The sequence below is a fragment of the Mangifera indica genome, unplaced genomic scaffold (assembly GCF_011075055.1).
Source record: "Mangifera indica cultivar Alphonso unplaced genomic scaffold, CATAS_Mindica_2.1 Un_0023, whole genome shotgun sequence".
In the NCBI taxonomy this organism is placed as follows: domain Eukaryota; kingdom Viridiplantae; phylum Streptophyta; class Magnoliopsida; order Sapindales; family Anacardiaceae; genus Mangifera; species Mangifera indica.
In genome coordinates, this window is record NW_025401115.1 from 222899 (window position 1) to 247538 (window position 24640).

At 30.2% G+C, this 24640-nt stretch overlaps 2 protein-coding genes and 1 non-coding gene across 4 annotated transcripts; all 3 read right to left on the reverse strand.

The window, feature by feature from the left end:
* Positions 1–472: 472 nt before the first annotated feature.
* Positions 473–5089, reverse strand: LOC123206062 (pinin-like). Of its 2 annotated transcripts, none has more exons than XM_044623158.1 (10): positions 4929–5089; positions 4729–4839; positions 4585–4650; positions 3934–4086; positions 3741–3854; positions 2860–2931; positions 2490–2573; positions 2269–2369; positions 1616–1700; positions 473–975 (listed from the first exon to the last, which is right to left on the reverse strand). In XM_044623158.1, the coding sequence occupies exons 1-10, from the start codon at positions 5010–5012 to the stop codon at positions 577–579; spliced, it is 1269 nt and encodes a 422-aa protein (XP_044479093.1). In that variant the 5' UTR covers positions 5013–5089; the 3' UTR covers positions 473–576. The 2 variants fall into 2 exon arrangements, with proteins under 2 accessions (XP_044479093.1, XP_044479092.1); XM_044623157.1 differs by having other exon boundaries at positions 4585–4656.
* Positions 1269–1419, reverse strand: LOC123206082. Its single transcript, XR_006499942.1, has one exon. It is a non-coding gene; the product is annotated as a small nucleolar RNA snoR135 (small nucleolar RNA).
* A 13022-nt stretch (positions 5090–18111) lies between the features above and the next one.
* On the reverse strand, positions 18112–19941 carry LOC123206080 (probable WRKY transcription factor 9). Its single transcript, XM_044623197.1, has 5 exons — positions 19733–19941; positions 19484–19624; positions 19134–19415; positions 18925–19038; positions 18112–18808 (listed from the first exon to the last, which is right to left on the reverse strand). The coding sequence occupies exons 1-5, from the start codon at positions 19901–19903 to the stop codon at positions 18473–18475; spliced, it is 1044 nt and encodes a 347-aa protein (XP_044479132.1). The 5' UTR covers positions 19904–19941; the 3' UTR covers positions 18112–18472.
* Between the last annotated feature and the right edge of the window lie 4699 nt (positions 19942–24640).

Genomic DNA, 24640 nt, shown 5'->3' on the forward strand with positions numbered 1-24640 from the left:
GAAGAATGAAAGGAGAAATAAAGAAGAAATGAAAGAAAGATTAAATTCTTTTAGACGGTGTCCATGTACCAATTACAATGCATTATATGGACAAATTTTCACCCAACGCAATAAATGTTGCCTCTCATCTTCATTTGATATATCCAACTAATTTGTTCACAACTATCATCCATCAAAGCCAGCATTTATTGACTTTACATGGTGGAAAGACACCACATGTATAACACCAAATAAATCCATCAATTTTATTGGGGATTATAGTTTAAATTCCCCCCTGAAGGTTACTGGTTTCAAACAGTAAGATCATGTGACAAAAAATGGAGATGAAATTTGTCCAAAATATATAATTAATCTTACAATCTTGGAAGCAAAAACATGTGAAAGTATTCTACATCCTAAACATTGGAATTTATGCATCAACACTCCTAAATAGTATAAATTAATCAATCAAAACACCGTTAATAAGTAAATATTATCAAAATCTTTTGTTCTCCAATATTAGATATTAAAAGAAATAATTACAAAATAGTCTTATTAATAGCAACTTAAAAGAAAGGTGTGAAGGAATGAATGGCTTCAGTTACCACTTTCTATATTTTCAGGATGTGGGCTGGTAATAATACCAGCATCTGCCTTGGAAGATTCATCTGTTCTCCTGTTATCCTCAACATCCAGCACATCGTCCATCATATCATCCTCCCCAACATTGATATCTTCCACGTCCTCTTCATCTTCGTCATTATTGCTACCACCTGGAATCTTCCTTGATTTTGGACCATGCTCAAGCCGATGACTGTCCAATTCTTTGTCCATTGTTTCCTGCAAGTTTAACATATCATTGTTTGCTTTCCTAGCTTTTCTTGCATTTTGCCACCGCTCCAGTTCCTTCTCAACGTTTGCAACATACTGTTCAGAGATTTGCTTCTGATATTTCGATAGTTCTTCCCTTCTAGCAGCTTTCCATTCTGAAAATTCCTGGATATTTACATGCATTGATGAACAGATATGTGAGATTTTCCCTAAACATCTAAATGATCCCAAATATACATTAAGCAAGCAATATGGCCCCTAAATTAGTCTTCACGTAATATTAAGAACATTGTTTTCAAAATAATGAGAAAGTACGAAATGGCGCATGAGATCCCACTCTTCTAAACTTCGCTTCCCATGCACAAGAACATATTGAAATTCAATTAATAGTGCCTAAATCTGTCAATAAATACATCTTCTAAGCTTCCTACACACACTAGGAGAAATAGGCTAAAAAGTGATGTGCAGAAGATGATTGTTGTAATTCTCAATGGCAGAAAATGAGACACAACTGCCCACCTTCCCCTAACAATCAATTTTGCAGGGAACTCTTTCAGGCACAGAGTGCAATGATTGTCACACAAATGCTGAAACACACATCCAGGCCCTTCAATGAAGTTGTGATTGTAAGAATATTTATTTCAATTTTGTTTCTTTTCTTTCCTTTTTTGGTTAATATTAATATATATAGGCTGAATGTTATGATGGATTGTGTGTGTGTGTGTCTCTCTCTCTCTATATATAGCCCATTCTATTAGTGAACATCAGCTACATACTATTAGTTAAATAAAAAAAGGAATGTCACCTGTTCCCTATGCTGCTCTAGTGAGATTGCATCTTCATCCAGCGGTTTGGCAGGTAAATAATAAATTGGAGGCTCCGATTTGGTCCTATAAATCCCACAATAAAACAACTTAGATAATAAAATTAAAATATAATTTAGAAAAAACTCAACTTCTGCAGGAAGCATTCACTGATTTAGTAGCTTCAACACCACTGTACACATGAACAGAAACTTATCTTTGTCTCAATAAAATTGTGAATATGGACACTTTTTTGGACCAAAATTAAAAATAACCTGCAGCCAAAAATGAATCCATAGAAAGATTTGAGTCAGAATGTGAATAATGGCATGAAAATATTAGAGCTTGTCTGATTTGTGATCAGAAAGTTATTTCCAAAAACAATAAGATAAAATTAAAACATGGGTTTTACGTAATATATAAAATATGAGAAAACAATTCTCATACGATTTTCAGAAACTATTTTCACAGCTAAAAACTATGATAAACAAAGAAAATGATTATTATTTGTTTTCAGATTTTAAGATTGCATCTCTAAACTATTTTTGAAAACATTTCAACAAACATATTTTCTCAAAATTTCTACTTTCCCTCATCTTAGAATACAAAGGATTGCATTTAAATTCTAGACCAAAATAGTCAAATAAATGAATACCTTATGAAATTGCTAAGCTTTTTACGGTGCTCACTCCACTGTAGAAATAGCAATTCCAACTTCTTCTCTTCTGCCTTTGCTGCAACACGAGCCCTAAGAGTCTGACACAGAATAATGAAAAACAAATAGTAAGAAATATTCACTTGCTTTAGCAAACAGAAAAAATAAATCCATTTAAGGATTCTTTAATATAAATAAAAGTAGTATAATTAGAAACTAACCAGATCTCTCCTCCTCTTTTCTGCAATTTGCTCACGCTCTTGAAGTCTCAGCCTCTCACTTTCTTCACGTGCTCTTTGCTCAGCCTAAGAAAGTTTGGACAAATCAAGTGGTTTCACTTTGAAACTCTAGGTTTCCAAAAAGTTTACAGCTTAAAATAAGATACTAAGAGACTTTAACCATGATTCAAAATCAGTATGAAAACCAATAAACTACAAACAATATCCACAGAAATGAAGATAGAAAAACTGTGTTACAATTCATTTTATAGGTTCCCAAATAATTTTTGAATTTTATAGAATCTCTCAGAAAATTCTCACTATTTAATTGTTACTTTCATTTAGATGAAGATATAGGGTGGTGTACGCTTACTCTTTGCAAAGCATTTGACCTCTGCCTGTATGCCTCCGATCCCGAAAGCTGCATATCTTCTTTCCTGAATTTCTGGCAGAAATTTAAAAAAAAAAAGGTCAGCAGGAATAAAACTATAAACAAAAAGCTAACATTTATCTTAGCACCAAACTAAAAATGCTAATGGTATAATTGTTGTATTCTCCACTTTAATGAAGCATCTTTACTTGTTTCAATTGAATCTATTTTGGACACTGTCTTACTCAACATTGGAGCAGTAGTTGATGTAACTTTGACAGCGTATATGAATTTGAATTATGCTACAAACAATAAGAGTGTCTTTATACTTCTAATTCTCAGATTAAACCTATTAATCCCACTATAAGTATTTTTTATTAACATTTTTAGTTATAGCCCTAATTTCCCATCTTCCAGAAACTTTTTCAATTGTTGTAGTTACTTTCTTCTAATAATGTGTATGCTTCTAAAAATAAACGAGAGACCAATATAGGTACATTTAATAGCACCATGCAATCATCCAAAAGATTCATAAAAAAAAGTACTAATTATTATAATGGGCAGCATGAAGCTAATAAGGTTGAAAGGAGATGGTACTAAAAAAAATGACGAAGCATGAATTGTTGAGCTGGTTATTGCAGTATTGTTCTAGGACTATAGTATTCTAAAACCAATTGTTATTTTCTCAGTTTTCAGATATTTCTGGCAGTACTTAAGTTTTTGTATAAATTAAAAAAAAAATCACATTAACATAAGAGAAAGAGCTGTAGAATCATGTTTTCCAATAAATTACTTGAACCAGATATTTCCTACCAGACTCCGTGTTAAAGTAAATCTAGTTTCAATAAAAAAAGTAAAAAGCTCAAGCAAATGTCAACACATACCTCCAAAGTCCCCAAAAGTTGTCCCAGCATTCTCTTATTTCTATTAACCAAACTTGGATCCTCATCTTTTGGCAAAACTCGAGGAACATGCTCCATTACTGGCATTGAATCATCCTACAAACAAAACAAAGTATTACAACATATAGTCTTAGCTAAACAATTTTCAACAAAACAAGAGACATTATCAAACTACCATCTTTGCAACTTTCTGATGTCCATCCCTTCTGGACCAGCCCCCATGCTGCAAATCAGTAGGCTTCCTATCACTCTGATTAGCTGCCACAGTTCCTTCTTGACCTGCCTCCTTCATTGCCTCAGCATGCTCAGTGATCTCTCCATCATCCAACTTCATAACCAAATAAAACACAGTACAATTAATCTTTAATTATAAATTTGCCAATATAAATAAGAATAACTTTAAAGAGAAATATAACAAAGATTTCCATTTGATTAACTAAACAATCACTAAGTCAAATACCAATAACTCATGGAAATACAATGTTGTATGAATTTAACTGTTGTACCTTTTTTTCCTCTCTACATTCTAAACCAAAAATAAAATAATGTAGAAAGAAAAGTCCACCTCAAATTCTTGTGCAAATCAAAACTTTCAATGAAATCAACAATTAGGAAATCAATCAGTCAAGAAAAATACAATTTTGTATAAAATTTAACTGTTGTTCCTTTTGCTCAACTCTATAATCCCAACAAGAAAGTAAACAATACCTGATTAAAACTCCACCTCAAATTCTTATGTAAACCGAAACTTTAAATGAAATAAACAACAGAGCAAATGTTGAATTGAAGAAATACGCAACATAATAAAAATTGTTCCATGTCTAACCTTAACAACGGCTGACAAGAGTCTTCTTTTAGCTGGAGGTTGATCTTCAACGTCAGTCCTATCAGCCTGAAACTAACGCATCCTCATCAACATAACACATTCTCAACAATTGTACATGAAACAAAAGAAAACTTAAGTAATTACAGGTCGAGAAAAGCCACGCTGGCGTGATCCATTGGCGGCGAAATTTCGAGGGCCAGCACCAGACAAGGCTCCTCTACGGAGTCCTCGCGGGTCCCGAAGCCTTTCCGTAATCTGTTACAAATTCAATCAACAAAAAAATATTAATAAAAATTATATCAAAAGGATGGATTAACAGATAAAAGTTAACGACGAAGAATCACCTCTCGCTGCTGGCGATGGAGCTCGTCGATCTCTCGCTGGAGCTCTTCGGCAGTTTTCTGATTCTCTACTGCCGTGCTTCCCATTTAGGGTTTCTGTTTTTGTTTATATTATAAATTTTACTTCAATTCAACGAACAAAAAAAAGACTTATAATGAAACCCTTCTGCTTTGTTGGTGCTCGCTCGAGTAGAGGGGTTTTTATTTTTAGGGTAAGTTGGATTTAATTGGGCTGAGCCCGACAACATATAGGCCCGTACCTTGGTGGCCCATGAGTTGGTAATTAAGTCCATCAAAAATATTTATAATCAAACAAAAGTAACTGTCTGAATTCCAATATTAACCTTGTCTTTTTCCTTTAACAAATTCTTTTCTTTGTTCTGTAACCATTCATGTTACAAAACACAAAATATTCTTTACCTATGCATCTTCTTCCTCTTCTTAGAAAACACAAAAACAAATGAATTCTTTTACTTAAATATTTTTAGTAATTAAAAAAATTAATGAAAAAAGTTTAACAATTTTGATTAGAAATCTTTTCTATAGTATGCAGATTATTTTCTAATTTAATTAAGAACTAATGAATTTTAACAATTTACTTCTGAGAGAATATAAAATTTATGTAATTGACACCAATATGTCCTTTCATGATAAAATATGCCAAATGAACAACTTAGTTCATGTAATTTCTTAATTACTCTATCTTTATATGATAATTGGATTGTAAACATATCACAAGAATAATGTAATATGTAGAGAAAAACCTCCATTCTTTAACATTTTAACCCAGAAAGTGTTTTAAGATGGAAAGAAAATAGGTCGAAGACCCCACTTTTTTATATAATTTTTTAAATAAAATATTATATGGTATCTTTTCTTTTATATATATTTTCTCTTCTCTCTTTTAAAACATTACGTGGCTTATTTTGTGTTTTTTGAGCACCTTAGTACATTTTGTAGGTTTTCTCCTATTCATATTGTCAATTATATTTTATTCGTTTGGTTACTTATACATTAACATTTATAGAAATTTGAAGATTTCTTCGAGATATTAAATTAGATACTTTGAATTCCATATATATATATATATATATATATATATATATATATATATATATATATATATATATATATATATATATATATATATATATATATATTTTATTCTTTAATGAAATATATCTTTTTAATAAATAGAAATATATGTAATCCTTAGATTTAAGATCATTGAATTATCTTATATAATGAACATTATAGTTTGACTCCAACTCAACATAATATTTATAGTCAGTTGTTAGACAGGTGGTAATCGGTTATATCAATATATGTATGAAGGTTATAATAGATCAATAGATTTGTCACTTTCGAGCATAAGAGCCGATATCTTAGATATAGGCCCACTGATAGATAACAATGACTATATGAATTTGTGGCCACAGTGAGATTGAGTTAGTGTTCAATCTAATATCGTCTAGTTGACAAAAAGTCAGTCTATGTGTATAAAAGGTTCCTCGAGGGAGACACTTAATCTATTTCTTAGCCTCGAGGAGATATCATTTGACAAATAGATTGAATTACACAAGTAAAGTAATTAATCAATCCAGTCATCTTATATTTCATTTCTTAGCCTCGTCATCAAAGCCATCTTATAGATTAATCAATCCAGTCAATTCATGTTTTATAAAGTAATTAATCCAACTATCACTTTTTAGTACATTAAATATATGTATAATTGTTCAATCCTAAGTCATAAATACATACACACACACACACACACACACACACACACATATATATAAAGAGACATAAAAGAAAAAAAAAGACAATATGTTTTTATATTGGAAATCAATCAAAAATATCGAAAGCTTAAGTGTATGATAGTGATATCATCATAAGAATATGGATAGGAAACTATATTACAAAACTATAATGGCAATAAAATGTTTGAAATGTCTCTTGTTTAACTTTTCTACATATGATATATATAGTTTTTAACTGTGGTATGTGCTGTCGTTGACACCCAAATTAAATTCTAAATTCCTACAACAAAAATGTAGTAAAGGAAAGTAGGGATCGTTCCCTCGAAGAGCTTTGATTAGTATGTCGTCACAAATAAATCGAAACAAATAAATAAAAAGGGGGGTTTTGAAGTGAATGCAAATTATAATGAAAAACACTAATTAAAAATTCAGTAAAATAATCTAAAAGGAATAAATCGATTTAACAAACCTTGGTCTTCGGTCACATCCACCCTTGGAACTACGATTGATCATCGAAACCAAAAATATCAAATTAATTATTCAAATATTCGTTGTGGTATTAAATTTACCTGTCATTCCTTACGATTAGTTAATCAAAAACATGTATTCCAATTAACCCTTATTGATTAATAATTCGGATACGATCTCGAATTTAATTAAACAATAGCATTACGAATTAGAAAGACTAACGAAGCAAGACAACAAAAACGTACGACATTGCATTTAATCTAGTTGATTATTTTCCTAGGATTTAAAGTTTCTGACGCAACAAACAATAAACCTAGTTGTCACTTCGATTAGATGGATTGAACAATTACGGATTCAACACCTAAACTAGCAATAGATTATATTAATTGATAAACTAATTGTGCACTTTAGAAATCAACCAACACAATCATGAAAAATAATTCAGAAAGATAACCAATACTCAAATAATTAAAAGATGCATTAAAGAACAAAAATAAATCTCACAATCATTGTAGTTCCATGGTTTCAGATCCCTTCAACCAAGATAAATTATTCAGCCACTGCAGACCATGTTTTTCTCTCTAATTCTCTAAGTACAATGGTTGATAATTCTCAAATAAAAATAAGAGTATATATATTGTCTTCCTACTAAAAATCTGGAAATTGAAAGTCAATCTTAATCTCCTAATTCAATAAAGCAAAGTGATACATATCTTCCCAAAAAGAAAGGAAAAGATATGTATCTTTAATGTATATCCTTCCTCCAAAAATATCCTTCCTTATCTAGCTCAATTAATCCTCTTTTCCAGCTGGTGATTATCCCTTTCCTAGGAAGCAAATCTTAATATTTTGTGGACTCTTGCAATTGATCTGGGCGTTCAGATCTATTTTCTGAATTCTGCTCTCATCTTTCACATGCCCACGCCTAGTCTGCATTACAGAAATTCCAGTTTAATAGATCTACTCCAGTTTTTCATCTTTTTAGCCCAACTTATTCCAAAAATGCTTAAAGCTTCCTAAAAGCAAAAAGATAAGTAATTCCATTAGATTGAATCAAATTTCCACACAACATAAGGGAATTATAAATTAAAATAGTAACAATTAATGGCCTTATCAAATTCCCCCACACTTATCTTTTGCTCGTCCTTGAGTAAAACAAAAACAAAAACAAAGCAAACACAAGAATGTTCCATCAATCTCTTTTCTCACGATACCAAAAAGTGTGCGTACCTTAAGATTCAACCCAACCAAGATTCAAACATCAACACACATCATTATCAAACTTTACAAGGAAGTATGCACAAAGACAAATCAAGACAATCGCATTCTAAAGCATGTATAAAGCTTTGGTGAATCTCCTCACGTTTATCACTCACGTGTTTAATGGTTTGGTGTTTCGCCCAAATTCTTCCACTGCAAACATTCTACCATAGGTTTGCTTATGCACCAAATCTCCACCACTTAGATTATATACATGCATAAATCAAAAGGACTTTATTTTAGGTTGTAATAGGGCTTTGGGTCAAGGTGAGGATTAATGGATACAAAAGGTTAAAACCATGAACATTAACAAAGTATTTAAACACCTAAGCAGAACAAAAATGTAAAGCTAAAACCATCACATTCACCACATTTCTTTGCTACTTGTTATTATCTTTCTCTTCTCTCTTTTTCAACTTCCTTTTTTTTTTCTTTTTTTTTTCTGTCTTTTTTTTTTCTTTTTATTTTTCTTTTATGTACAACATTTTTTCTTTTCTTTCCTTTTTTTTTTTCTTGAATAACTAAGAGAATTGGGTAGCAAAGATAACAACATAAGGCAATCTCAATTGCACTCTCCATGCCAACTTCTTTTCATCATCTCTTCTTATACAATTAAGTTCCCTTTTCCCCCACACTTAAATTTCTCAAGATAACAAATTCACCAAGCAACAAATTTAAGTTTAAATGCCTTGCTCATTTTTATGGTTGGGTGAGGATCTTTACTTGAAGGCTTGGGTTTGTCATATGGTTTCAGTACAAAGAATCAAGGTCTTTGTAAGGCTCAAGGGGCTAACTAGGGAAATTAAAATCGGTTGGCTTTTTAAGCTAAAGGTTTTAAACAAGAATGCCTTTATCATTTTCATGCATGCACATACCAATATGGTCTCAAAACGGTTCAAAGCAAATTCTAGAGATATATTCACATGGGAGAATATCACTCATCAAAGAAAAATATATATTGATATGTATGTTTCAATCTTTTTCAGCTCAAAACTCACGGGATAAATAAATTCACCTTAACTTCAAACAAACTCTAGCACTCAATTATCAAAATTTGTTTAAGTGCATACCCCTAATTAGTCTAACAAATCAGTGTGTACAATGCTCTCCTATTGAATCAACTAAATCCCCAAGGCATGCATACAAATTAATTCAATCAAAGTGAGATTAATGGAACTGGTTGGCTGACTAAAAACAGGGTAGGACACACTAGCTACCATATTAATAAAAATCAAACTTTATCCAGCAAGGAGCAGCAACATACACAAAGCAAAACAAGGCATACCAGAATAAGCATAACACAAAGAAGACAGAACAAAAAAAAAACTGACAGAAAAATAAAACAGGTAGACAGAATAAACTGAAAGCAAAACAGAAGAATAAAACATAAGAACAGAGCAGAAAAAAAAATAGAACTGAAAGACAGAATAGTAAATAGCAGAAAAATAAAACACAAATAAACCCTCCCCCACACTTAAACTAAACATTGTCCTCAATGTTTAAACAAAACATATAATAATGAAAGCTGAGATTTAAAAGAAAAGGGAAAGAAAGCTTCTCTGGATTTAGGGAAAAGAAACAGTAGTTCGCATTATGAAGAGTTGCAATTGATGGAGGATTCTTCGGATTCTGATGACGACTCTGGTGTAGGAGGCCTCTATGGGGAGATTTTGCTGCTCTTTGATGCTGTGAACAGGTTCTAAGCATGGCGTTGCAGAATGCGGCAAGGACTGTTAGGTTTTTTTATTTTAGTTGGAGAGAAATTGTGAAGCGTAGGTTTGGCGAATATGGTCTCTGGAAGCATATAAACCCAACCTTATAATTACACTAAATCATATGGCCCCCTTGAATTTAAGAAAATAGCAAAGCAGAAGCTAGACTTTTGACGGAAGCACATAACCTAGTTCCAGAATATCAAAATGCAGATTTCTTCCCTATGAACATTTACAAACAGCTTACTGGAACCTGCAGGAGGAAGAAGACGATTGAACAGTAACATGAAAATAAATTAAAATAAACCTAAGCGAAAATCATAAAATAATTGCTAATTAAATATCCAAAAATCATAAAACTGAAATTTAAAACTAAAATTGAAACACATAAACTGAAATTAAAAATAAATGTCTAGAAAATTAAAATTTAAGCATTAATCAAAATAAGATTGAAAGCTTGGGTTGCCTCCCAAGTAACGCCTTTGTTTATAGTCGTCGGCTCGACATAATGCCTTCATCTATTTATCCGGGATCTTTCAGCTCCACTTCTCTGATGTTTTCAATTGGCATTCCTTTGTAAAACGGTTTGAGTCTATGGCCATTAACTTTAAATACTTTTGATGCCGTTAAGCTTTGAATCTCTACTGTATTTTTCAGCTCTCTGCACTCATTCATCTCTGCCACTGCATTCTGCACATCTGAAATTAATTTAAATTCATCTCTTTCTTTCAAAATATTTTTATGGTTAGCCACCTTTAACTGATCATCACCATCAAGTATATCCTGCACTAGAGAATCAATTAAATCAACTGAATACACAGGAAAATCCACATCAGGATATTTCATAGCATCATAAATATTAAATTGGACAGCTTCACCATCAAACTCCATGGTCAGTGTGCCTTTGTGAACATCAATTTTTGTTTTAGCTGTTTTCAGAAAAGGTCTTCCTAGCAAAATAGGTGCAGATTGGTCATTATTTTCCATGTCAAGAACATAAAAATCAGTTGAAAAAATTAATTTATCATTAACTTGAACAAGAACATCTTCAATTAACCCCTTAGGATATACATTTGATTTATCGGCCAACTGAATAACTGTGCCAGTTTTTTCTAAAGGTCCAAGATTAAGAGTAGAATAAATAGAATATGACATTACATTAATAGATGCTCCTAAATCTAACATGGTTTTTTCAATTTTTGTGCCTCCTATTGTGCAAGGGATGCAAAACATACCTGGATCTTTGCATTTTTCAGGAAGATTTTTACGAATTATGGCTGAAACATTTTCTCCTACCCTTATTTTTTCATACCTTTTGAGTTTTTGCTTTCTTTTCAATGTACACAGCTCTTTCAAAAATTTAGCATAGCGAGGCACTTGTTTTATTGCATCAAACAGTGGAATATTGACTTCACACTCTCGAAAGGTCTCATATAAATCCGCATTACGTTCGTACTTCAGTTTTAAAGCTTCAGGAAAAGGAGGAACAAGTTTGTATTCGCTGAACGAAAGATATTTACCTATTGCTACCTTTTCAGAAGAATTATTTTTTGCTGCCAATTTTTCTCTGTTTTCTGCTGGCTGTGTTGGTGCAAGTTGTGCTTTAATTGGCATCTCCAACTCTTTTCCACTCCTCAACATTATGACACTAACATTCTCCTTTGGGTTCATCACAGTTTGTGACGACAGTTTGCTTGAATTTTGTGCTTCTAGCCTATTGATTGCAGTAGCCATCTGGCTCATTTGATTTTTCAGATTTTGAATGCTGGTTTTGGTTTCCTACTGAAATTTCACAGTGTTAGTAGCCAAATTTTTAACAATATCTTCAAGAGATGTACCTTAATCAGAATTTTGAGTTGGTTGCTACTGTCTAGGAATATAAGGCTATTGGTATGGTTGAAAGTTATTTGAAGGCTGATTCGCATGTGCATTCCCATACCGAAAATTAGTATGATCTCTCCAACCTGAGTTGTAGGTATTCGAATAAGGATTATAATTATGATTTCGCTGCTACTGTCCTAAAAATCCACCTATTGCATTAGCTTGTTCAGAGTAGTCATCCTGAAGTGTTGGGCACATATCAGTTGGATGTCCTCCCAATGAACAGATTCCGTAAACTTTTGTCACCTCCATTTTTCCTACAACCATTTGACGTATAAGAGTAGTTAGATCATCAAGTCGTCTCTCAAGAGAAGATACATTTACCTCATTGACACGCCGAGACGAATGGTCTAATCTATTCCCAAATTGTTATGAATTCGACGCCATATTTGCAATTAAATTTCGGGCTGCTTCAGGTGTTTTGTCAGCCAATGCTCCACCACTCGTTGCATTAATCATATTTCTCTCATTTGATAAAAGTCCTTCGTAAAAATATTGAATAAGCAGCTGGTCACTAATTTGGTGATGTGGACAGCTCGCACATAGTTTTTTAAAGCACTCCCAGTATTCGTATAAAGACTCTCCACTCTGTTGCCTAATGCCACAGATTTCTTTCCTTATGCTGGCTGCTTTTGATGCTGGAAAAAATTTCTGCAGAAATAATCTTTTCATCTCATACCAAGTAGTGATACTTCCAGAGGGTAGATAATACAACCAATCTTGCGCATCATCTTTCAAAGAAAATGGAAAATCCCTCATCTTGATTTGTTCTTCTGTTACTTCATTCGGTTTCATTCCATTGCACACCACATGAAATTCTTTCAAATGTTTATGAGGATCTTCACCTGCAGAGCCACGAAAAATAGGTAAAAGATGGATTAGTCCAAATTTTAGTTCAAAGGTAGTATTAACATCTAAATTCGAAAAAGTAATGCAATGTGGTTGTTGATTCAAATCTGGAGCAACAAGCTCTCTTAAAGTCTGATTTTCAGCCATGTTTTCCTCTGTTTCACAAGCAAATATGTGTGTTTACAGTCTCCTTTTTGCTTCTTTCCTCAGCCCTTTTGCAGTCTTTTCAATTTCTGGATCAAATTGTAAACTAGCTTGTTTCGAAGATCGCGTAATGAACATACAAATTAAAAACTCCCCGACAACGGCGTCAAAATTTGGTACGTGCTGTCGTTGACACCCAAATTAAATCCTAAATTCCTACAACAAAAATGTAGTCAAGGAAAGTAGGGATCGTTCCCTCGAAGAGCTTTGATTAGTATGTCGTCACAAATAAATCGAAACAAATAAATAAAAAGGGGGGTTTTGAAGTGAATGCAAATTATAATGAAAAACACTAATTAAAAATTTAGTAAAATAATCTAAAAGGAATAAATCGATTTAACAAACCTTGGTCTTCGGTCACATCCACCCTTGGAACTATGATTGATCATCGAAACCAAAAATATCAAATTAATTATTCAAATATTCGTTGTGGTATTAAATTTACCTATCATTCTTTACGATTAGTTAACCAAAAACATGTATTCCAATTAACCCTTATTGATTAATAATTCGGATACGATCTCGAATTTAATTAAACAATAGCATTACGAATTAGAAAGACTAACGAAGCAAGACAACAAAAACGTACGACATTACATTTAATCTAGTTGATTATTTTCCTAGGATTTAAAGTTTCTGACGCAACAAACGATAAACCTAGTTGTCACTTCGATTAGATGGATTGAACAATTACGGATTCAACACCTAAACTAGCAATAGATTATATTAATTGATAAACTAATTGTGCACTTTAGAAATCAACCAACACAATCATGAAAAATAATTCAGAAAGATAACCAATACTCAAATAATTAAAAGATAAATTAAAGAACAAAAATAAATCTCACAATCATTGTAGTTCCATGGTTTCAGATCCTTTCAACCAAGATAAATTATTCAGCCACTGCAGACCATGTTTTTCTCTCTAATTCTCTAAGTACAATGGTTGATAATTCTCAAATAAAAATAAGAGTATATATATTGTCTTCCTACTAAAAATCTGGAAATTGAAAGTCAATCTTAATCTCCTAATCCAATCAAGCAAAGTGATACATATCTTCCCAAAAAGAAAGGAAAAGATATGTATCTTTAATGTATATCCTTCCTCCAAAAATATCCTTCCTTATCTAGCTCAATTAATCCTCTTTTCCAGCTGGTGATTATTCCTTTCCTAGGAAGCAAATCTTAATATTTGTGGACTCTTGCAATTGATCTGGGCGTTCAGATCTGTTTTCTGAATTCTGCTCTCATCTTTCACGTGCCCACACCTAGTCTGCATTACAGAAATTCCAGTTTAATAGATCTGCTCCAGTTTTTCATCTTTTTAGCCCAACTTATTCCAAAAATGCTTAAAGCTTCCTAAAAGCAAAAAGATAAGTAATTCCATTAGATTGAATCAAATTTTCACACAACACAAGGGAATTATAAATCAAAATAGTAACAATTAATGGCCTTATCAATCATATCGTATAATATGTATCGTATCTTATATAATACTAATAATTATGTTCATAACTGTTTAGTTTGTTTTTATTAAATATGGAAGTATGTGACTTGATTAATACTATTATGAACCTTAATTGTGATTGTCGAAATTAAAAGATTTTGTTATTGAAACTTAGACAGGTTATGAGAGTCATAACAGATATAAACTTATGTTTTTAATTTATGAGTTTTAGAATAAATCATGTCGTATTTGAGACTTTTTCTTATATTATAGATTAGTGTAGCATATATCAATTTATCATTGACTATACTTTCGAATATTATATATGTGAGTTTTGATCCACAAAGAACTTTGCCATATAACAATATAAAGTAAGTTGATTGATGACACAAAAATATAAATTTTTTTATCTCAATCCTTTTGACGATTATCATTTGTCATCAATTGTTCGTTATAAGATAAAATAAAGCAATGTGATTAATAGCTAAATTAATCTTGAAATCACTTTAAAGATAAGGGCTTAATCTAAAAAGAAATAAAAATAAATATCATATCAAATCATGATTTACAATAACTTTATTATTATTTTCTCCCACTAATCCTTTCATGATCTTTACTTGATATAATTTATTCAGAAAATGATGTGAGACACACATAAACTCAATATATCTCTTGTGCTTTATTGATATGGGAATCGTCTAAGGGTGTCATATATAAATACTACTTCAGACATGGTCAAAAATCTCACGGTAGAAAAAAATTGGTTATTACATTTGTAAGATCCTTAAATATACAATGAAAATATGCAAAATACTTATGAAATATATCATATGAAATTTCACATGTTAAAATATAGTCCAACCCTATTTATAAAATATCAAAATGAACCCTATACAAACACGAATTGTCAATTACCCCTAAAGGTTTAAAACTTTGCATTTTAGTCCATTAGGCCTACTCAAGCCTACCTACAAAAAAGGTCTAGCCACAATTTCTTGACATTTTACACAAATTTTAACTCAAATTGACATTGATCCTTTATTTAAAAAAAAATGGAGAAATAAAGCAAACACAATGTTAAAAATCATACTTCTAAGTTAGATTCACAATAAAAATGGTGAATTAATGAAAAAATAATATTGACATTAGACTTATAAATAATAAGCGCAATTACTTCTACCTTGTGTCTGTTTGCAATTTTTTCATATTTTACACAAATATTAACTCAAATTTGTTGACTCAATGAGTCATTATATTTTTATTTTGATGATAACAAACTAATATGTCTCTAATCATATTAACTGATGACTTTACTTGAGTGTGAGTTTTAGATGGTAAGAATTCACCTAATGCATTTGAAGGAGGATCAAAGTGGGAAATCAAAAGCAAAACTCAAATGAAGAATTTTTGAAAATTTGAAAAAAATCCTCAAGTTTATGTAGATGGTTTTTGTAATTTTAAAATATTAGTCTTAATTAAAATATTTATTTACTTATGAAAGCTCACTCAAAAAATTGTTTTCAAATCTTTCAAATTTTTGGGCTAAAATGTTATTTTTCAAACTTAATAAGTTAAATAGATTTTTGTCAAATTCCAAAAACACATTTGAAATTATGAAGTTTTATGAACTAATATATCATATCTCAAATTTGGGCTTGAATAAATTTTTCATAAATAGGTTAAATTGATATTTTTCCTATCTTTCAAATTTTTGATTTAAATGTCACTTTTCAAATTTAATAAGTTAAGTAAATTTTTATCAAATTTCAATAACTCATTTGAAATTATAAAGTTTTATAGACTAGATTATCATATCTTAAAGTTATTTTTGAAAAAGTTTTTCAAAATGAGTTAAATTGTCATTTTTCAAAGTCTGAAGAGGGACATTATAATTTTTAAAAATTTTAAGGGGTAAATTGCAATAAATTTGTTTGATCAAATATGAGTAGAAGAAAATTTTTTATTGTGGTTGTGGGTTATTCAGAAGCCATGCATTCAGATAATGAATTTTCTAATTGTTACTACCATGTGGATGCCACAAAAGTGTCACATCACATTTAGTTGACCGAATTACATCCAGTCAACCAAATTTTACATTTCTAGAAAATTAAAACAACTAGTTTTGTGAATAATGATAACTTTTCTCATTTTTTTCTATATAAACTCAATTAAATTCACTTGGGAATGACTTTTGACAACTAAGAACTTTGATATATTTGAGAGCAAAACACTCTTGAGCTACTTACTTGCAAATCCTTCTCTTTAATCAAAAACCTTGCTTATAAACTTTCTTGATTTCATTTGTATTGAATTGTACTAAGTTAAAAATTTCATATATACTCTTTGAAAAAGTTTTTAAACTTGATCTTTTTAAAAATTCGTATTGTAAAAGAGTGAGATTCACTCTTGGTAAGGTTAGAGATTTTTAATGAGAGAAAGTGGGCTCTTATACTTGTAAAAATTAATAGCACTTTGAAAACTATTTGTATTATGAAGAAAAGTTTGTTTAGGGTTTTATCAACTAAGGATTAGTGTAATACTTCAAGGGAGATAACTTGAAAGAGTGAACCTAGGTTGGGTTGCGTTGAATGATTATAAATTGCTTGTTAGATTTTCTGATCTCTTAAATTCATATTTTGTATTATATATTATTTTGATTGTACTGATTATTTGAAATATCTTTTGACATTTTCATAAATTGTATTAAAAATAGTAAACATTCATTAAGTTACATAAATTGGTTTAATTATTTAATTTGGTAAAAATTATTTTAAAATACCTAATTCAACCCCCTTCCTCTCCTTAGGTCATTCGATCTTTCAAAATTCACAACTACTCTTAATAAACAAGTTCATATACCAAAGTTCTAACTCAAATTCTCAAAAACAATGGAGAATTAATGTTGAGATTAAATTTAAACTTATGCATATTGGGAGCAAAAATGCCCCTACACCATGAATTCTTAACATTTCAAACAAATTTTGATCAAATTCAATTGAGATGTTGAAAAAAAAAAATAAGCCACATAAAAAAGGCTTACTTATATTAAGACAAAATTCTTGCTAGATTTCGTGCTTTTAAGTTAGTTTTTGTTGAAAATGTTGATAGAAATAAGATGAAAGGGCTATGGTTTACATAATATTAGGATAAGGGTGTATGAGTGTTTAGTTTATTTTCTTAACTATTTCTATATAATCCCTGAAGCGTTAGTTTAAAAGTGTAAACCCCATTTGAGTAATTGAATTAATTCCCTTGTTAATAAAACTATATGTATATATTTTTAGTATATAATTTGAGTATACAGATAATATGTCACTATGTGATTGCATAATTTTAAATTTAAATATTAAATAACATCCAATCATATAATGACATATCATCTATATACTCAAATTATATATTAAAAATGTGTATATATTATATTGTTCTTCCCTAATAAAATATAACACTTAAATGTGCATAAATCTAATATTTGGATACCAATTTTGAGAACGCACACTCTAAACTTATTCTAATTATTTTATAATATGTGTGAAATCAAATCAAGTACAAAAAAAGATCTCACTAAAATTAAAGAAAACAAGAAAAAAGAAAGATAAAAAGAAGAAAAACAACTGCAGCATGTATAATGATATCATCCAACATGTGTTAAACCCCTACAAATTTCTTCAACAAGATATTCCTCAGATTCTTCATGGCATCGCATGATGAATGGATCGATTAGAGCTAGGTTGCTGAAAGATGAAATGAGATAATTAAATATCCCAATTGCACGTTGCTTCAACAGCTGCCAGTCTACTTATTAATTCCTAGAAACTAATTAAAGAAGGAATTAATAATAATTGAGAGATGTTTTAGGAGCCGCAACAGCAACCCTAAATTTAGGATCATAAGTACAATTAATAAAAGTTGCGCAGTATAAAGTAATATAACTAATTAATTAAACTACATTTTACTGCTATTAATTCAAGAGAACCATGGTGGAGCTGAAGAAGAGCTGGCCATTGGAAAGGAATTTGCGAGGTCGAAAACGATTCCTTTGGTTGGATCATTAGGGTTTCCGTTTGCATAGTTGGATGAATGATGAGAATTAGCGTTCATGAAAGAACCCTGATGAAAAGGAGAATTTTGGGTGAAATTTTGTGTGTTAATGGTATCTGCAGTGAGAGGATTAGTTGAATCAAGCAACATAAAGGAGGCTGCCGTTGAAGCCATGGCAGTTGCACCAACTGGAAGAGGATGATTGTGGTTTCCTTCGTAGGTTGTAATCAGAATCGACATGTCCTCTAAGCATCGTTGCACCTAATTACATTCCAACACCAAACACACGTCAATGAATTCAAAATTATTTATTATTTGAATTTTAACATTTTAATTTTTAAAAATATCTTTTAGCATTAATCGATGCATAAATTTACCTGTTTTCTTACTGGGCATCCCGGAGCAACTGTGCAACGATAGTAGGCGCGTGGGCAAGGATTTGCTTTGGCAATTTTTTGTCCATATTTTCTCCATTGGCATCCATCATTCATCTGCGATTAACAAAACTCAAACTCAAAATTTGAATATCTAATTAGGGTTCATAATATAATATAATATAAAGTCGAACTGAATATATGAAACTCACAGTTGCTCCTTGGCATCTTGCTCTGACTGAAACCCTAGCTTTTCTGTTTGGTGGCAAGGAAACATGACCTGTAATTCCTGATAATTCTCCCCGTTGACGCTTATTGTTCTTTTGAAGGGGTGAAACGCTTGTGGCTGCAGCTTCCTTAAAAATATCCTCTCTTTCAATCTGATTCAATCTCAACGATAACCCTAGTTCCTGATTTTTCATATCTAAATCTTTTGAACCCATCTTTGCAATTTCTTGTTCATTACCATGAAGTGAAAGAAGCATTTGTGGATCCTAAAAAGGAATAAGTGAATAATCTAGTTGAACATATATAAATCAAGTAGAAATTAAATTGAAATTACCTTGTTTTTGGTAGTGCTTTGTTGGATAACTAAGAATTTCATTTGAAGATCATAATAATCTTTCATTGTTTGCTCTACTATCTTCTTCAACATTTCGTTTTCCACCTTCATGCGATTCATCTCCTTTTGCAATACAGATAACTATAGCACAAATATGAATTATGTATAAAATATTTATATAGCTAAATTATTATGAAGTTATATGAATTATTATCATAGCTTAGAATTTTAAAGTATAATTAAACATACCTCTTCAGTCTTGTTATTGTTTCCCTTCAAGGTTAATTCAGCTGGTAAATCATCTTCTTCTTTATCTTGAGATTCGACTTGAATATTTTCTTCCTGTTCTTCATTTTCTGGATCATCTTCAATTTGATTTTGAGTTTTTTCTTCTACTCTGAGAGAAAGATTAATGTCCATTAATGGATTATCTTCTTGATTTCTCTGAGGAGGATCCATTATTGAAAAAAACAAGAAGAAGAATCTCTTCAATATTAATGGTGTTTTTGAGAAGCCAAAGTCAATTCCCTCATCTCAAAGACGTAGTATTAGACGCATCTAAAGTTTTGACTTTAATTTAATACTATAAGAATCAAATTCCATCCCCACTTCATTTTAGAAGACTATTGTTATCCCTGGGAAACTGTTTCTATGTATATAATACATATAATAATGATTTCTATTTTTTCTTATTGCCTTTCGTTTTTTTATATGTTAATTAATAAAGGCTATTAATACTTTCCAGCTCTAGGGTTGGGACTGTTTGCCCATGCCTTTCTGCCCCTATTTTAATTAACATAATTTAATTGCTATAATATTCTCCTTCAAAGTATGTATTATAAGGTGATGGAGGTTAGACATCTTACTTTAGTGGGTATTATTAGTTATATTATGGGGTTAATTTTATTCTTCCCTAAGATAATTAACAATTTTTATAACATCTTAATAAATATAAAATATTTTTTATATTACAAAAAAAAACTCTTTAAGATACATCAAAATCTTCCTTTAGCTTCAAAACAATTAGTAATTAAATTATAATAGAAGGAATTAATAAAGAAAATACATAGTTATGATAACATTTTCTCCTAAAGAATTTGAATGCCGCACGAAATCCCAAACCAAGATGGAAGAACCTTGGGATTAGATCTTGAAATTGTCAACTACAAGGCCTCTCGCTCACACCTCTCCCCATTCTTTATAATAATTTCATCCCATGTCTGCCTCAAATCACTAATTAATTTAATGGCCAAATTATGTTTCCCACCTGAACTTTGATAAAACTACTTTGCACTCTTCATGGTTGAAAAATTCATTTTCCAAGCCACCTGTTAAAGTCATACAATATTTTTAACAATCAAATAATGTTATTGTCACTTTGTATAATATATAATCAATAAAATTATTTTCACCAAATTTTATATATCTAATTAGATATTCAAATATTTTGTTATTATATGATTGATTTAAAAAATAATAATATTTAATCATATATTGATATATTTAGTGATATCCAAATAATACTTAAATATGAGTGTATATAACATTGTTCATATATAATAAGATTAAATTCACTTACAACCCTAATTTTATCCCAAAAAAAGTATATTTTTTCATCAGAACTACTTTACATTTGTCTTTTTTATTCCCTATCTTTCTTTTTTTATGAGTGCATATAACATTGTTCGTAACTGCCAAAAAACACCTACGAAGAGACAATGGATTTACAGAAAACATAAAAATCTTCCATTCTCTTTTATTCTTAAACTATCACCCACCATGACAACCACCACCTATCATCTTCCCCATTGTAACTTGGCTTCCCATCCTCCATCCTCCATCCTCAAATGTAGCCCAACCCTCTCTATGCCACCCCCATCACACAAACCGCCCACTCCTCCCCTTTTGCCATGTCACGTAAACTCACTCCTTGACCTCCTCTACCATGGCAAGACATGCCACAAAAGAATCCACAATGAAAATGAATGACTAATTAAACTAGATTTATCACAACTTCCAAATAATGTGGATAACCTTTTTGCCGGATTCTCGTGACTCGTGGAATTAGATTTTTTATAGTTTATTTTGTGCTCGTTTTATCTCGTGTTACGGATTCTAATCTTCTTGTTATTATTAATAGTTTGAAGAATTACTTTATTTTAATATTTTTTTGGTTTTGTGGCAGAGTTGGAATTGGGTTAGTATTGTTTTTGGATAAGCAAATCCTTGTGAAAGAATAGTTGAGTTTTAGTGTAGGTGATTTTGTTTGTTTAATTTGTTTTGTTCGATTGGGAATTGGTAATGGACTGATTTTTTTGGACAATCAAATTGTTGATTATTTCATTTTTCTTTTGTAGTTATTATTATTATTATTTTTTGTGTAATCTTCGAAGGAGATAGTTTCGTAATTGGATGAATCTTGGAAGGATGGTTGTAGCAAGAGAGGCATAATGGCTAGTAGGCAAGAATAAGATTATGTTGTGTAAGTAACTTTTATAATTTTTAGTTTTTTAATTATTAATTAGAGATAGATAAAAAAATTTAAATTTTTTTTGGGAAAATTGTTATTTAACTTCAACAAAATTTGGACTTTTTTATCTTTTTTATCAACTTCACACAAAATTTTAATAGATTTTATGAATAAATTTCTACTAATTAGAAAAAAATACCTCTAATTTTTTTAATAAAATAAAATTGCAAATATCATATTTAACTATGGATTAACTTAATATTTTTACTTATATTTTGTATACAAATTTTTAACCGTCAATCCATTCAAATTAAGTGTTTTTTTTTTTTAACAATTAGAAATGTCACATCTAATTCTACGTTTAAGCAAATATCAACTTAAACATTTTATTTAAATTTTGTACATAGTTTCAACTGCCATTCTTTTCAAATTAAATAATTTAAGAGTGGATAGAGTGTCCAAAAAATATAATTATCATCAAATTTATTATTAAAATAGTTGGATTTCAAGATAATCACATTCAAGAATTTATTAAAAATTAGATCTATTTTGCCGGATAAGGTATAGATTATATACAAAGTTGACATGATTTGCAAGGGAATAAGAAAAAGAGGCAGAGCGCAATTCTCCATAAAATAAATAAATAAATATAAGAAAGAAACGAGAGCATGCATGGACTTGGGAGGAAGGGACGCCGCATCTATTTCTAGTTTCTTTAATGGATTTCTAAATATTTATTTATATAATTCTCTTTTAAGATCTATTCATCTGTCAACTAATTTTATTATTCAAATTATTTAATATGTAGATATATTTTTTTTTTTGGCTACCGGATAAAGATTCTTCACAAGTAGACATATCGATTGATTGTGTTAAACTGGTATTAGTGCGGCTCATCATGCTAATAGCTTAGATCGTGTAAAAAGTCATTATAGACAAACTAACCCATTAGATAAAAATGGATTATGATAATGATTTTTAATATTTAATTAATAATTAATTTTATTTTTTTAATAATTTTTTATAAATATTGTCAAGTTAGCTTGCGAGCCTTACTGTAATGCCCCGACATAACCTATAAATTTGATATGATTCATCATAGTAATAAGTCATACCAAAAAAATAAAAGTCTAGCTCCTATCGCAAGTCAACCCAACCTATAAATTTGATATGATTCATTATAATATGCATAATTTACTATTTTTACTTTATTACAATTTTTATTTTCCTATTTATATGTCATCTTAATTATGTAGCACACTGAATAGTTAAGATTAGATATAGTTTACATCAAGAGGTAATTAATTATGCTAGGTAGATTAAACTTTAATATCATAAAAGCATTAACAGACTCTTTTGAATTTTTATTTTTTAAATTTTGTTATAACCAGTGTTTTTAAAACTAGACCGGTAACCAAACCAACTGTCTCATTAGTTTATGGTTCGATAGGTTCGATTGGAAACTGATCAGTTTTATCAAATTATAATGAATAGATTTTGTTTAAAAATTTGTAAAAAATAAAATCAATTAGGATATTCACACCCATAATAATTAGAACATATCATTTTTAAAGAGTAACTATTATTTATTTGATTTTAATGAAATAATTAAAATAAAAAAAATGTTTTAATCTTATGACACAAAAAAAATATATATAATTCTGTAAGTTATTGTCTATAGAAGACATTTCAATAGATATGAAATATTTTTTTCTTCTTTTTCATTTTATTTATGAACTTATTTTTTCTTACAAACTTTTAAAAATTCATCCAATCTAATCTAAAATAATCAAATTACTCGAAAATACCTTAAACTTTGATCAAACCCAATTCTATCGATTTTGATCGGGGTTTGATCGAGTTAATGAATAAACCGTTTTTTAATTACAGTCACTTCTCAATTCAACTAGTTAAACTGACCGACTGGTTTTCAAAACAGTAGTTATAACTATCAATAATATTTCAAATTATTATTTTTTTAATAGTGGAAAATATTGTAATAAAATATAACTTCAAATTTTCAATATGGATCCCTTGGCAAAAAGTTTAATTAGTAATTATTAAAGTTATGATACATCATCTAAATTACATGAACATTTGTTAAGTCAACATTATACACATGTGAATATAGAATCTCATATATATATAGCTTTGGGCAACAAAAGCCTTTTGCTCATTTGGATGACAAAAGTAGTATCTCTTGGTTTTTTTTATGTACCTACAAAGATACATCTTTCAAATTTGAAACTCAACTTATTTGAAGTTAATTTCTTGATATAAGTTTCACTGCCTTAAACCTTTAGATATTTTAAATTGGGTTTTCGCTTAATCCACAATCATAGAAAGTATTGTCCATAAACTTAGATAAGACTCGGTTCAGTGTATACACGATTATTTCTAAAGAGCATCCTCATAATAACATGGGTAAATCAATAAAACTGATTATGGATCTAATCATGTACATTAGAGTCTTATTTTTCCATTTAAATACGTCATTATATTGTGATATACTAGGAGGAATGAGTTGAGACACTAGTTCATGTTCCTTCAAGAAGTCTCTGAACTCAACAGATAAGTGTTCACCTACTTGATAACGTTCAAGAATCTTTATACTATTTTCAGTTTGTTTTTCTACTTTACTCCTGAATTTTTGAATTTTTTAAAGTATTTAGACTTGAGTTTCATTA